The sequence below is a fragment of the Natator depressus genome, chromosome 18, assembly GCF_965152275.1.
Source record: "Natator depressus isolate rNatDep1 chromosome 18, rNatDep2.hap1, whole genome shotgun sequence".
Classification (NCBI taxonomy): Eukaryota; Metazoa; Chordata; order Testudines; family Cheloniidae; genus Natator; species Natator depressus.
Genome location: NC_134251.1, coordinates 15,708,760 through 15,722,952, shown reverse-complemented (window position 1 = coordinate 15,722,952; position 14,193 = coordinate 15,708,760). Strand labels below are relative to the sequence as shown.

Sequence of the window (14,193 nt, the reverse complement as noted above, 5' to 3'; positions counted from 1 at the left end):
CGGCTTGCTCCAAATCCTCACTGTTAGAAATCCCGTAGATAATGGCTGGGGACTGGGAGCCAGGGCTCCTGGCTTCTATTCCTGACTCTATGTACCAGTGCGTGGCTCCCTTCACTCTTGCGTGTGAGTTTCCCCCAGTGTAACATTGGTATAATGCTGCCTACCTCGTGGGTATGAGGCTTTGTGTTTTCAGGTGCTTTGAGATCCTTGGCTGGAAGGTGCCGCGAGCTGCAAAGCGGTTCTGTTTGGGTGGATGGCCTGGTGTTGCTTTGCCTGGACGCTGTCCTGTGTCTGCATGGGTGCGCAAGGTTCATGCCCTGGAGCTGCTGGGGTGCTCTTATACTCAGTGGGGCAGGCTGCTTGTGTCTCTGCATCAGCAAGAGAGGTTGGATGGGGGGTGGGTCAGCCTATTGTGGAGAAGGGCACATAGGCGATTAGTAGGATCTGCTAATGATTTGGGGTGGGAGGGTAGGATTCCTTCTCCAAGCCCCTAGCGGATTTCCCATGGGCATAGGGTGCCCTCAGCATGTGGCGCTAGGGATGAGAAAGGGGACACTGCGTGCAGCCCAGCACAGCCTGCACCAGCGGACTAAAAAAGAAATCGCCCCACTCCGGCCTCGAGAATGTCATTTCTTTCCATGGTGTGTGGATCTGTCAGGGCTGTTTAGCTGCCATATGACAGATTGTCCTATTAATGTGTCATCAAGTGCACTTTTACAAATTCATGGCTTGTCTACAACTAACCTGAAAAGAGGGCTTAAGTATGAGAAGGCGCCAAAGAAAGTTAAATATTATTAACAAATAAGACTGCCACATAGTTTTGATGGAATGTGAGCTGGGGGGGGGGGGAGGTGATAGGTTGTTAACTGTTTAGCTTCTCTATCTCTGTGTTTCAAAGATCTGGGTTTGTGCTCCCAGCTCTGGCACTGACTCACCGTCTGATTTGTGGGTGGGTGGGGAGGAGAATGTTGCTTTGATGCTCTATGCCTCAGTTTCCCCATCTGCAAAGTGGTGAGTAAGGATCCTGGCCAACCTTTGTGAAGCTCTTTAAGATCTGTGCTTAAATGTGCTGTGCAAGTGCTAAGTTGTATTACTTGGAGGATAATCTCAGTCATGAAACGGAGTCATACTCAGGAAAATGGAATTGCCTTGTACTCTAGTGGATAGAGCAGAGGACTGGGAGTCAGGGCATCTTGAATTTTATTCTTAGCTCTGCCACTGCCTTGCTGGGCAACTTTGTGCCAGTTCATGGGTCAGTCCCTCAGTTTCCCTATCTGTAAAAAAAAAAAAAAAAAGGGGGGGGGGGGTTGTTATTCCCTAGCTCGCATGGCATTGGTTAACACAACGTGCCCACACACGTCCGCCAAGTGCTTCGAGATCTTCCTCGGGAAGGCAATGGGGAATGGCAACACGGCCTTTATTTAAAGGCACAGTGAATCTGAGGGGGTTTGGAGAAAAACGTTTGCATGGAGCGAAGTTGAATCGAGAGGAAAAGAGGAGCCCTGACATCTGGATGTGTGTCTGTTGTGATGCTGAGTTCAGTTCCAAGCCACATACTTCTAATGCTGCCCCATTCCCAGGGGCAGTTTTGCCATTTTTCTGAGATAATGAAGGGGAGTGTGGTGGGGGGTGCTGATTTAAATCTCCCTGGCACAAGGGCCAGGTCCACTTACAGGGCGTCTCTAATAGGAATGTGAAGAGAATAGGCTTGACAGCTCATTAGAATGTGATCCCGCCCCCTTTTTTTCTTTTTTTTTTTTTCTCTTCAAGTTGATGGAAACACTCAGGAAAGAAGTACTTATTTGCTGAGATAGAGCAAAGGCTGAGGAGGGCTTTGCCAATTTGCAGCTGGAAAAAAGAGCACGGAGAGAAATCAGAGATGATCGAAACTTAGAGAGAGAGGTACCTGAAATCTTGCATGGGGTGGAAAGGAGCTAGGATGGGAGACACAAGACTCCACATCCTGACAGCTGTTTACAACACTGGAACGGATTGCTCGTCCTCTTATTAAAGCCAACGAAAGACAAAGCCAGACAGGGTTTGGCTTGGGACAAGTTTGTCTGCTCCTAATAGACCTAGGTATCTCGGATTCCTTGTCTCTCTCCCAATTTTAAGTCTTGATGCATGCGAGAGATCAATTCTCTCCCTAGAGGACTGAGTCCTTGGTTGGATTCTGACACATTCTGCTTCTCCAGGAGAAGAGCGATTGTAGCAGCTTTGGGTTTTCGTCGTCCAGCATTGATGAAAGAAGAGAGAACCGATGGGGGCTGGTCATTAAGGAAGGGGTCCCACAACTAAGCTGAGGATGGGCGGACCCCATTGAGGCACCCTTTGAATGGTGCATACGGGTTTAAATGACAGAAGGTGAAATCTCCCATTGAAAAGGAACAAACCCACAACCCCCCTCCTGGGCTTATGTGCTGTCAGCTCTGGCCTGAGCTACAGTTGCCCTGAGCCATTTGACTTTCTAGGTTTCATAGTTGAGTGAATTTTAATTGAGATCTGAAGACTTGGTGGAGGTGGGGGTGGGGTAAAATTTTTAAGGCAGAGTTGGGGGGAAATCTCCACGACAGTTTCCATTTATGAAAGCTCTGCGGGGCTGAGCAGACTGACTTCCTTCTTCCCCCCCACCCCCCTTTGCCTGATCAAACTGCAGCTGTGGATCAGAATCTGCAAACAAATAGATCCATGTCGGTTCAATGTATCCAACTTGAACAGAGGATCTCTCCAGAGACAAGCGCTTTGGCGCGTGCTGATTTGACATCATCTACCAGAGTGGATCATCTTCAACAGCAGTAACTTCAATAAGAAAGAAAGAAAGAAAAGAGCCATCTGTATTTATTATTTCGCTTTGCTCCTGGAGAGTATTCAGCCTCAACTCAACACCCCCTTCTAAGAAAAAGCCAAAATGAGGGGCTGGATCTGGCTCCTTGTGGCAACTTTTCTGTGCCAACAGCTCTCTCTCTTTAGAGCGATGGCAGCAAAGAAAGAGAGAAAGAAGATGAAAGAGCCCAATCAGTATACAGAGCCCTTCAATGCGACCCTGTCCAACAGTGAAGAACTGCATGGGCATCCCAAGGTATGTATTAAAGTAACCCACGTGTAGTCAATGCGCTGAGTAGTTTCTGGATGTAATGTGTGGTTGGATTATTTTTTCATTGATCCAACCAGTCTTTTAACAAAGTCCCTTCCTCTTGCAAGAGAGAGGTGTTTAGAATATTCTTTCTGTGGCACGATTTCTCATCCTCCCCCGCACCCTCTCAGATGACCAGAATGCTAGGGATGATGATGATTTATTACTTTATTTACTTGCATTACTAATGTGCCCATCCTGGTAGTATCTGATCATTTATTAAGGCACCTGGTTTGCGGGAAGTTTGTTTTAAGTATGCAAATTATCCTTGCTCGAAAACAGCTGTTAGTTTCCAAGGGGATATCCGGGTAGCCCCGAGTCAATTGGCCATCCTGATGCTAACATTCCAAAATCATTAGTGTGCGTCTGTTGCACGCACGCTTTTTGAGCGTGGGATACGATGCGAAAGCAGACTTAGATGACAGTGCTCTGAGCCCCTGAGTATGTCTGAGCCCTGTCTGCACTACAGCTTCCACCAGGGAAACTGCACACATTGGGAATTACAGGTCAGAAAAGTCCTAGTGTAGCCAGACAACCTCTGTCAGGAGATATCGAATAGCTGTGTGTGTTGGGAAGGATTTGAGACTGTAGTAATAATGCATGAAGGCAGATGTATATAGTAGGATCCTTGTGTGAAAGATCAGCATAGACTATGCTAGTACATTAATGCCTGCTAATGCTGTATTACCAGGCACAGCAAGTGAACCAGTTCTGCAGGGTGGACCCTTCCCAGTAAGTGTCAGTGAGAATCAATCCCATCTGAAGGCTGCAAAAATTTGCAGGTCAATTGTTCAGGGATCCCAGAAACCCTTTAAGATACAGCCACTGAGAATTCGCATTGAGTGATGGGGTGGAATTAAAAGCAGGTCCTGGGATTAGGAGCAAGACAGAATGAAAGGGAACCGCAGCGGTGAGAAAGAAGGGAGTAACCTCCTCCATCACGCAGTCCCTTTCTCTCTGACACACACACAAAAATGTCCCTTGTTTCAAATGTGGATGACCTCTAAAATGTGACTTCTTTGATCACGAGCATTAGGGGCGGCAGTCACTATAGCAACGGAGGAACAAACCTGTCAGAAACTGGGGGATGGCTGGGAGGGTGCATTGGAACAATTGGGCTGACATTCTAAATATCCCATTCAAAGCCATTGTGAGAATAATTGGTTAAGGTTGGGCAGGTCTGGGAAACTGTCTTCTATATTAAAAAGCTGGTGGCTGCTCTTAAGTGATCATTAGGGGAATATAGGCTGTATTTCTTCCGTTAACCTTGCACTGCTTATTGCAGACTTTGTCAATTCTTGGCGGGCTCATGCTCCTGATCTCAGTCCCTTCTCCCAGTCAACTCTTTAAATGTGTCCTTCTCCTTCTGCACGCTGGCCCAAATTCATCATGGTGTAACTCCGCAGCAGTCCATTCAGGAATGAATTTGGCCTGCTGAGTAATTTATCAGACCGTTAGCAGTGTGTGTCTTGCTTTCAAACTTAAACAAAATCTAGTCCGGGTTGAAATTGATATAGCAATGTAGGCATCCGATGAAGTGAGCTGTAGCTCACGAAAGCTCATGCTCAAATAAATTGGTTAGTCTCTAAGGTGCCACAAGTACTCCTTTTCTTTTTGCTAGAAGTAGTGTAGCTGTTTCAAGGCCACACACACACACACACACACACACACACACACTGTTTAGAAGCTGCAGCTTCTCAAATTGAACTACCTTGCTGCTTCTATGGCAAACCTTTTGGCTGCTATAACAGGTTGGTGGTGCAGTGAAGGCAGCATCTCTGAAATAAAGTGCCAAAGCTAAATTCAAACACTCCGGATCTTGTTTGATATCCAGATCCAAAGTTTGCAACTTGAACTTCTCATATGGAGAGATCTTATAAAGTGAAGAAGTCTCAGTTACTAGTTAAGGATTGTTTCGCAATATATCCAGACTGTGGCTGAGTGTGTATTGTATTTACATTTATATAGCACCTTATGAGCCAAGGGGTTATAGACAAACTATAAACATAGAGCACCACTGAGCTGCATCCACCTCTGGGGTGAATGTCAACTGCCACACTTTGATCAAGGACACCAGGGCAAGCAATTAAGTAAATTGCCACAGGACCATGCAGGAGCTGAGTTTTTAAGGTCTCATCTGAAAGACCCCACACAATAAACAGCTTGAACTTTACATATCTACTTCTGAAGCTGACCCTGTCAGGCTTTGAATCTGTGGGCCCAAGGAGTCTAGAGGTTTCATACCTGATCTCGAGATCACAAAATGCTTTACAAGGTGCACTGTGTGTGCAGTGCCATTGAAATGAGTATCTTCAGCTCTGGAGAGGAAGGCTCTAGCCAACCAGTGCACAGCTTGCTGCATGAAATATATGATACATGTTTTAATACAGACTGTGCATTAGATGCAATTGTACTAAGCTGCCTATCTGTAGGCACAGGCAGCTCAATGCAGTTAAGACTAAGTATCCATTAGTTGAAAATAATATTTTACAGCATGGTTAAATTGCCAAAGCTTTTGTTTAAATCTGCCTTTAAAATCTGGTGCTGCCTAAGTGTTTGATCACAGTAGAAGTTCACTTTTTATGGAGAATTTGCAAAAGTATACTTTCCCCTTAGCCATGGAAATGCGGATCCCAGCACCCACTCAGCAGAAAATGTCAGGATGAAGTAACAGGCCCCTGGTTCTTCCTTTCAATTCAAAGTGATTGACAGTTGAAAGAAACTGTTTAAATACCCTAAACATGTGATGAGAGAGATGAGTAGCCAGAAATTAGAGGTTTGTACTTGTAATCCATACCTTACGGTGAATGGTAACTGGCATGGTTTGAAGAGGCAATTACTCTCCTTAGCTAGTTGAGTGTAGAGATCAAGCAGTATGTAAAGGACTACATGATTTGTCTGTATTGTTTAGAACTCAACATATTAAAACCCACTTCGGAAGTATCCCTTCTCATATGCTGGATGATGATATCCCTACCTCCAGGGGTGGGGTGTCAGAAATCAAAGCTTCTGGATCTCACTCATTTAGCTTGATCACTTGCTAGAAGCTGCTTTTTCATGAAGACTGAATTAGCCTCTCTGGCCACCACTAGGATTTGAAGCTATTACCTTGGAGGAGTCTCATTTGGTAAAGGTGACCTGCCAAAGAAAAGAAAAAAAATCTGGCAGTGTGCTTTTTCCCTTTGGTATTGTGCATAAAAAAAGGCTTAACCGTTTGTTTTTGTTGTTGCTTTTTGAAAATCAGTGGTCTTTGACCATACAAATTAAGATCTTGTTTACCCTTGAAGACTTTGTGATCACCTGGAGAAGGCTCAAGGAAGTGAAATCTGATTAGCTGAGAGAAGTGATTTTTATTTAGGCTGCTTAAAACTCAAGTGTGTGTTTTCATGTGTTTAACTAGATATCTGGGAGTCCCATCTTTGTGGTGAGACCACACCCCGGCCTTTTCAATTAGGGGCTGAGAGAGCCCCTGAACATACATGGCCTCTGAACATACACAGCTCTCTGGAATCATCCAGGGAGACCTCTAACTAAATCTGGGAAGTGGAGCACTTGACACTCCTGATATTCCTAAGGAGGAAATACTATACATGTTTAAAAAGGGCAAAATCCCATTTCCCCCCACCCCCACCCCTTGCTGGGTCATTTTTAAAGTGATTTGTCTTGTTAAGTATGTGCAAAGAGCTCTTGTCTTTAGCCCAAGGATGGACTTTCCAAGCCAAGGACATGATAAATTGATAGAGATGGTCAGGGAAACTTGTCTGTGAGGCAGTCCCGTTTCAGTTTGGCTTGGTGCTTTGGCCACCCCCATGTCATCCACCAGCCAGGCTTATACCCTCCTTTCCAAAGGCAGTGCAAGGCTCCCTCACCCTGATGTGCAGGGACCACTCCAGGAACAAAAGGGGAATTCTGTCTCCACAGCCCATTCAGTCCTTAGCTTCACTGCTGAGCTTGCCAGTGGTATCCACACCCACTCAGTATGGTGCTCGGTCCCCTTTTAGGGAAGGCTGGGCCTGAGGTCAAGGAGCTTTGGCTAACAAAACTGGCTCTTTCAGCTCAGCCAGAAGAGGCTCATGCTTTCAGATACAGAGGCCCTAGGTTCATTCCCTACTGTTGATCCACCCACATCCAACAATGGAGGGGTTCAGGAATAGTCACTTGTCTGATGGGAAGATAGCCTGGCAATGCCAAAACAGCCATCATGTGGTAGCTATTGACCAGTGCTGCTCTGGGATGGATCTGAACAGGCTGCCAGGGGAAGTTAATGCTCTTTATCCTATTACCAAGCCATTGAAATGTCTAGTGCCCCTCGCCTAACTCCTGTCCCAAGATAATGGCTTTACATTAGCGCAAGTAACTGATCTATGTTTTCCCCCCGAAGGAATCAGTTATTAAATCCTTTATTCTAGGCAGGATCTATTGTAAAAAGTTTTTTAAAAAATACCCGAACAGAGCTGGATCTGTACTTAGATTCAACTGCTGGAAACAAGAATTGTACTTATATTGCAGCACTCGGGTATGACTGGGCTTGAAACCACAGCCTCCTGCCTAGGTGTGTTGTCCTGTTTGATGGTTTTAAAAATCTCCCTGGGCAATTGCACTGGGTGCAAGAGAAGCCTTTTGTGAGCTAATTTCTGCCTACCCTGACCACCTGAAGAGTAACAGGTTATACTAAAAGCAGACTAGATTATTTTCACACACAACACGTGAATAATGAGGACATTGGACTGCATGTTACCTGACAGAGGTTAGTGCTCACTTGGTCATCATCTTTTTGCCTTCACTGGCATCTAGCTAAAGAGCTGCCCTGCGTGCCCTGGGAATGCATGAAGCAAGCTGGCTAGGAAAGGGTCATTTCTAATAGGGCCTTTCAAATGGGAGCGTTTTACAGATTTGGCCCATGCAGGAGTCACATTCTGCTCATCACTGTGATGTAGCCACCTCTGGGGTTGAACACCTCCGCTGTTCAACAGCAGCAGTGTAGAATGAGGAGAATATCGTGTATCCCACTGAAATTGTGGGGAGAATTTGAGGAATTTTACCCTGGTTGGAGTTGGTGCCAGAAGTGTCTATGTATCTTTTAATAGTCATGAAGTGTGCAGGAGGTACCTGGTTTTGCATCTCCCCTGTGTGCTATTTTGGGGCACTCATTCAACACCACCAGCACCACTTCCTTCACCACTTTGGTCTTTCCTTGGCAGTCCCACAATAAGGTAGCGCCTAGGTGTGAACCTGCTTATCTTGTGAGATCTGATAAGATCAGGGCTGCAGGCAGAAAGCTAATTATCCTTGCACTCAGCTCCCATTAAAGGATGTTTGGGAAGCCAAGAATGGGAAAAGGATGGAGGTTGCAGCTAACAGAGTTTGTATTTTTCCATCAGCCATAGGAATCGGAACTGGCTGCAGCCTAAGGTGAACAGGCAGATGGAAACTGAAGGGCAGCTATGTTACTCTGCTCAGCTTTCAAGTTGTCTTTGGAGCTTAGTTTGTCCATGGCAAATTAATAGGATTCACACAGATGGGAATTTCAAAGGTTTGAGGGGTTTGTGTGTAATGGGTCAATCTTCCCTCCTTCCCCCACCCCTGAACAACCAGTGAACCAACTGGTTCGTGAACAATGTAAAGGCACGTCTGCTCCAGGCACTAGGTCTAGTGAGAAACTAGACCTTGATCCTTCCCACGGACACTGTTAGCTACTGGAGCCTCATTTTGATCCACTTGAAGAAAAGAATCTAGGGGAGCCTTTTGATGGCAGAACCCAAGTCAGGCTTTTACAGCAGCCAGCAAAAGCAAATGTAGCGACCGACATCATGGGGCTACTAGCAGGGTCTGAACTTGGGATCTCCAGCACTAGACTCACCAAAAAAATTTTTGCAACGTTTCGGGTTGAAGGTTTGGTTCAGTTCTTGTCTTAGCTGAACAGATTCACCCATTCCTGAAAAATAACCAGGACCTGGTCTACCTGAACTTTTTCATTTAATCTCCTCCCCCCTCGATCTACTTCTATGCCACTTTTTCCTTTCTGTTTGAATCCTGACCAAAACCCAACAGTCCTTCCATTTAGCCGGTCCGTTGGAGTAGCACAAAGCACATACCACCTGTGGTCATGAGACGTGCATGTTTGCCTCGCTTGGGAGATGGTGCACTTAATTCAAATTCAATTCAAGGAGACTTTCTTGGCATGACAAGCTCTATGGGTATAACCAAAGCTGTCTGTCAGAGATGGGTAGAACCCACTCAGGCTAGAGGGTTGGTGTTTGATACCCTGTGTCATTACTGTCCATGCCTGACTCACTGTGCTGGGAGCTGTAACAGAGAAGAGGGTATGTGCTGTTCATCACCCATTTGAGGTCGGCTTAGAATGGTGTTACCAGTAACGCCCAGCCCTCAGCAAGTAATTCAGAGCAACGAAATAGTTGGACTTACTTGGTCTTTCAGTCTGCAAGCAGCTTGCAAGATTTTCTTGAACTAATATTATTTATTTCCCAAAGGACCTCACTTGGATTTCTCTTCAGGAGTTGGAATCCTATGAGCACAGTGTAGTACAGCTCTGTCTAAACTGTCTAATTCTTCCCTTTCTGCAGTGCCTTTCCCAACCCGTGCTCTGCCTGTAAGTTCAGGGATCTCTTCACCTGCCACTTCAATACAGCTAGCTCCGAGTCCAACTCTGCCACCTTTGTTTACCCGGACTAGCACTTACTCCTGCGAGTAGGCCTACTGACTTCAATGGGATTCCTTGTGGGAGTAACGGTGACAGGTGCATGCCCTCAAAGTGGATTAAGGCAACTTTCTGAGTGACACAACAGTGTTGGAGCAGTGTTGGAATGAAGAAGAATTCCTCCAGTTAAAAGCAGAGGGCCATTTTAGAGAGGAATTCCAGTTGGGATTTGGCTAGGAGACTGAGCTTAACACCTCTGCTGTAGTGAAAATTCTCATGAGATCCTTCAAAACCACATGTGGTCAGGTCCTCGGTTTTACGTCTTGTTAATAACCAAGAGTGTGTGTAACCATGAGTTATTAGTAGCTGCCATGGGATTTGTCAGGCTAAAAAACAGCGATATGTCATTTTTAACTAGTTCCAAACAAAATACTTTACTGGGGTAAGTCATTTGTTACTAATTGTACAATGGGCCTGATTGCGCTCTTGCTAGTGTAAATCGGGAGTAACTGATGTCCAGGGGCTTCACGCTGCTGTAAAACTGGTGTCATCAATAGCAGGATCAGGCCCAATTTGTGGCTAGTCAAAGGTTAGTTAATTTATTAAGAGAGCAGGGCTTGTTTTCCTAAACCAAGAATGTTAACTTCAGTTTATCAGAAGAGTGACACAAACCATAGATACTGTGGTTCTTCGTTGAAGAAAATGCTTGACTGTAGTGAAGAGGGGGACAAAGGAGTGGAGAATCATGGCCAATGTGATTCCTGGTGGGAGACAAGTTCGTTAGCCTGTTCAAAGGTAAGGGGCACTGCCACTGTACAACCATTCTCTCCCTCCCCTCACGATCCTTTCCTGTGTTACTAATGACATGTGAAGTTATTAAAGGAGCAGGAATGTATTTAATGTTGACTTGTCTGCCTTGTAAAGTAGTTTGTTCACTTTTTTCATTTCACTCACTCAGCACAGATGCCGAAACAACACTAGTCGGTTTCATTTTGGTTTCCAGTAGAGTTGCATCAACCAACTGGATCCCAAATGCACTTTAACTTCCGGGAAGTTCACATCTTGCTCAGGATACAAACTTTGACGCTTTGAGGTCTCTTCCAGTCCTACCTTTCTATCACTCTGTGATTCAACCTGCAGTGCTATCGACAGTTCATTCCATGATGGGTGAGGCCAGGCCAGACGGCATCAGAGCGTCTGTCCGATCACCCAGTTGCAGCCCAGTCTGTTTCTTATCTACCATAAGGGACACGATGGAGCTTTAAAAAGAAAAGGAGTACTTGTGGCACCTTAGGAGCTTTAGTTTCTTGTCTGTTTCACAGTCTGGTTCTCATGCACTAGCAGAAACACTTTTGTATCTGGGTTGCAAAGTAATGTTAAAAGGTCTGATCCAAAGTCCACTAAACACTTCAACGGGCCTTTTGGATCAGGCCCCTAGGACCAAGTCAACGAGAAATCTTCCACCGCCTCCAGCAGGGCAGCTTTGGGCCTATAAACAGCAAACCATGATGCACGGCCCATCTCCTGCAGCAGCCTTTGCTTTGCCTGGATTTCGAGAGAGAGCGCTCTCAGTCCTGGGCAATACCTGAGTTGGCTGCAAGCTCTTTCTGGCTGCCGGAGCCTGCCTCTGCCAAGAAAAATAAAGAGGCTTGCATGCTTATTCCGAGGATTGCTCATGCATGCCATAGTAATTAAATAATAATACCACAAGGATGGAACATTCATTTTAACCGTCAATCACCCTTGCGCTGGAGAAATTGGGGAGTGCCATGGCTGCCTTGCAGAGGGATTTGTAATTCAAGGAAGCTGCTGGAGTGATGGTTTTTTACTTCAGGAGGGTTTCTTTGTCATTTGTTTTGCTGGGATGTGCCATCTGGGCTTTTTTTCCAGTGGGGTGTCTGCTTTCTGGCTGACTTCCATTCAGCACATGGAAGGCTGAAGACAGTCATCCATCTTCACTGTAAATGGATGGGTCAGCCCAGGACCATCTGCCTGTCAGCTGATTATTTAAGCAGCAGGGAGAGGGCTTTGCACCTGACCTGCAGCCCAATGAAGTCAATGGGCATCCTTGGGTTGGGCCCTTATTTGCTAGCATGGCTCAGTGTATTCTGATCCCTAAGGAACCAGCCTGTAGGTGACACTGTTGAGCTTCTGCCACATGAGCCAGCCTGTTCCACCAGGGACCAAATAATCCTGCCTTCCTTTCCGCTGGAATCCAGTCGCGCTCTTGTCTTGTTTTGAGGGAATATACCGCACCACCTGAGCCAGGCACATTTATTAATAGGCCATTTCCTTCTGCTGCGTGAGCTGCACCACAGACCCACAAATCCCACTCACTGGGGGAAGAAAGGCACCAGTTTCCCTTGGCCGAATGTCAGGCAGACACTTGCCAGCCCTTTCATAGGGAGACTTTAACCTCTAGAAAATTAATAAACAAACACAGCTGGGCATGACTGACCTAAAGTAAGATACAGAGATGCTGCATCCACTCAGTGCCCGAGATGGGCTTGAATTGGAATCTCAGATCTGAACCCCCTTCCATGCCATGAAGTTCAGAAACAACCTTTGTCCCTGTTCTTAGACAAGATCCTTATTCTTGGTGAAAAGATGTGGACCAGAAGTTTTCACAGGGCCTTTCTGATTTCCTTCCTCCTGTTTCAAAAGGGGCTATGCAATGTAGGTACCCAGCTCCCATTTACTTTCCGTGGCATATTGGTGCCTAAATCCCTCAGGCTTCTTTGAAAATTCCGGCCATGATAGCAAATAGTGGAAGGTGTAGCTGGAATGAACAGTTTGCTAGCTGTAATCCGATGAAGTGAGCTGTAGCTCACGAAAGCTTATGCTCAAATAAATTGGTTAGTCTCTAAGGTGCCACAAGTACTCCTTTTCTTTTTGCGAATACAGACTAACACGGCTGTTACTCTGAAACCTGTTCTTATGAATAGTTAGTCCTGCTCTCATTTCAAAGATGTCTGCTAAACCTGAGTACGTGGGGGAGTGTACCTGGCAGCCGTAACTCTGACACTAATTACTTGATGACAGTAGAATGCACGAACAATATGGAAAAATGATGCAGGATGCCCACACTTTGGCTTACAGTACAGACACCAGTATTTTACAAGTGTCTACCTGGAGGGAAGGTGGGCTGCTGGAATAGAGCAATTCTGTGGGAGTGAATTCTGTCTGTGGATCATGCCCCAACAGAAAATCACCTGCAAGCATTTGTTGAGAAGATAGAAACATGGATTTGGTGCCAAGGTTTTCTGAGACACTGCCCTCCCCCCTCAATTCCACAAAACATTTGTCACTTTCTGATTGATTGCTGTCTAGCAGCTTGTAAATCTTCTATTGACTCATGATGTTGAAATAAAAAGAATGGTGGTGACATCATCTCTCTGATCAATGGATGGATGTACCCGGGTGCCAGGATTCATGCCTGGGGGGAATAGCTTTCTGGATATGCATCAGCTTTGAAACAACATTCTTAATAACCACAAGATGGAATTCCATCAGACTCGACTCAACCTGTCATCCTTCAGAAGGAGATGAACTGAGTTCCAGATAGTTTACTTTCCAGGGGTCTTTCAGATGAGACCTTACAAAATGTGGTCTTCTCTCAGGGTGGACATAAAGATAGGATTTGCCCTGATGTCTTTAGTCAAAAATTTCCAGCCCCTGCTTCCTTCTTCTACTGCTGTTGTGCACTGTGCTATATTCCAGTTATCTAATACTGTCCACCTCAGGGGTGACTGCATTTTTGGCAACGTGTTTTTGGATTCTTCAGGGTGAAAACAATCTGTACATCTAAGACAGTTATATCGGTCTTATTAAAATAATGCACAGGGGTAGTACTCCAGAAAGGGCTTGTTGTGTTAGACAAGGTGGGGGAGGTAATATCTTTTATTGCACCAACATCTGTTGGTGAAAGAGACAAGGTTTCGAGCTCCACAGAGCTCTTCGTCGGGTTTTAGGCAGCTAAATGAGATGGAACAGTGAGCAAACCTGGATGTTTTGCCAATGTCAAGCTATTTCCTCTCGGGAGCAAGAACGCTGCAGATATTGAAGCATCCATATCGATTTACCCTGGGTAAAGCTGGCATGTCTGATCAGTACCACCCCTCCATATAGCATTGCAAATGTACACAATGCTTAGCAGAGATAGACTGAGCCCTGGTCTACACTACAAAATTACTTCAGTATACCTACATTGCTCAGGGGTGTGAATGATGAATAATATACTGACCTATGCACCTGTGTAGACAACAATGTGTTGGTGGGAGAGCTTTTCCCAGCGACTGCCTCTGATGGAAGTGGAGTTATGAAGCCAATGGGAGAGTTGTCTCCCATCAGCTTAGAGCGTCTTCACCAGACAAATACAGTGGCGCACGTGCATCGGTGCAAC

General features: G+C 45.6%; 1 protein-coding gene across 2 annotated transcripts in view; it reads left to right on the top strand.

Annotated features, from left to right (window-relative positions):
• The first annotated feature begins 1,751 nt into the window (after positions 1–1,751).
• Positions 1,752–14,193, top strand: part of C1QTNF12 (C1q and TNF related 12) — a 38,137-nt gene continuing 25,695 nt past the window's right edge. Inside the window, exon 1 of one of the 2 annotated variants that reach the window (XM_074975292.1) lies at positions 1,752–3,079. In XM_074975292.1, coding sequence (XP_074831393.1) covers positions 2,909–3,079 — 171 coding nt within the window. In that variant the 5' untranslated portion in view covers positions 1,752–2,908. The remainder of the gene's footprint in view (positions 3,080–14,193) is intronic. The other variant, XM_074975291.1, reaches the window with a different exon arrangement.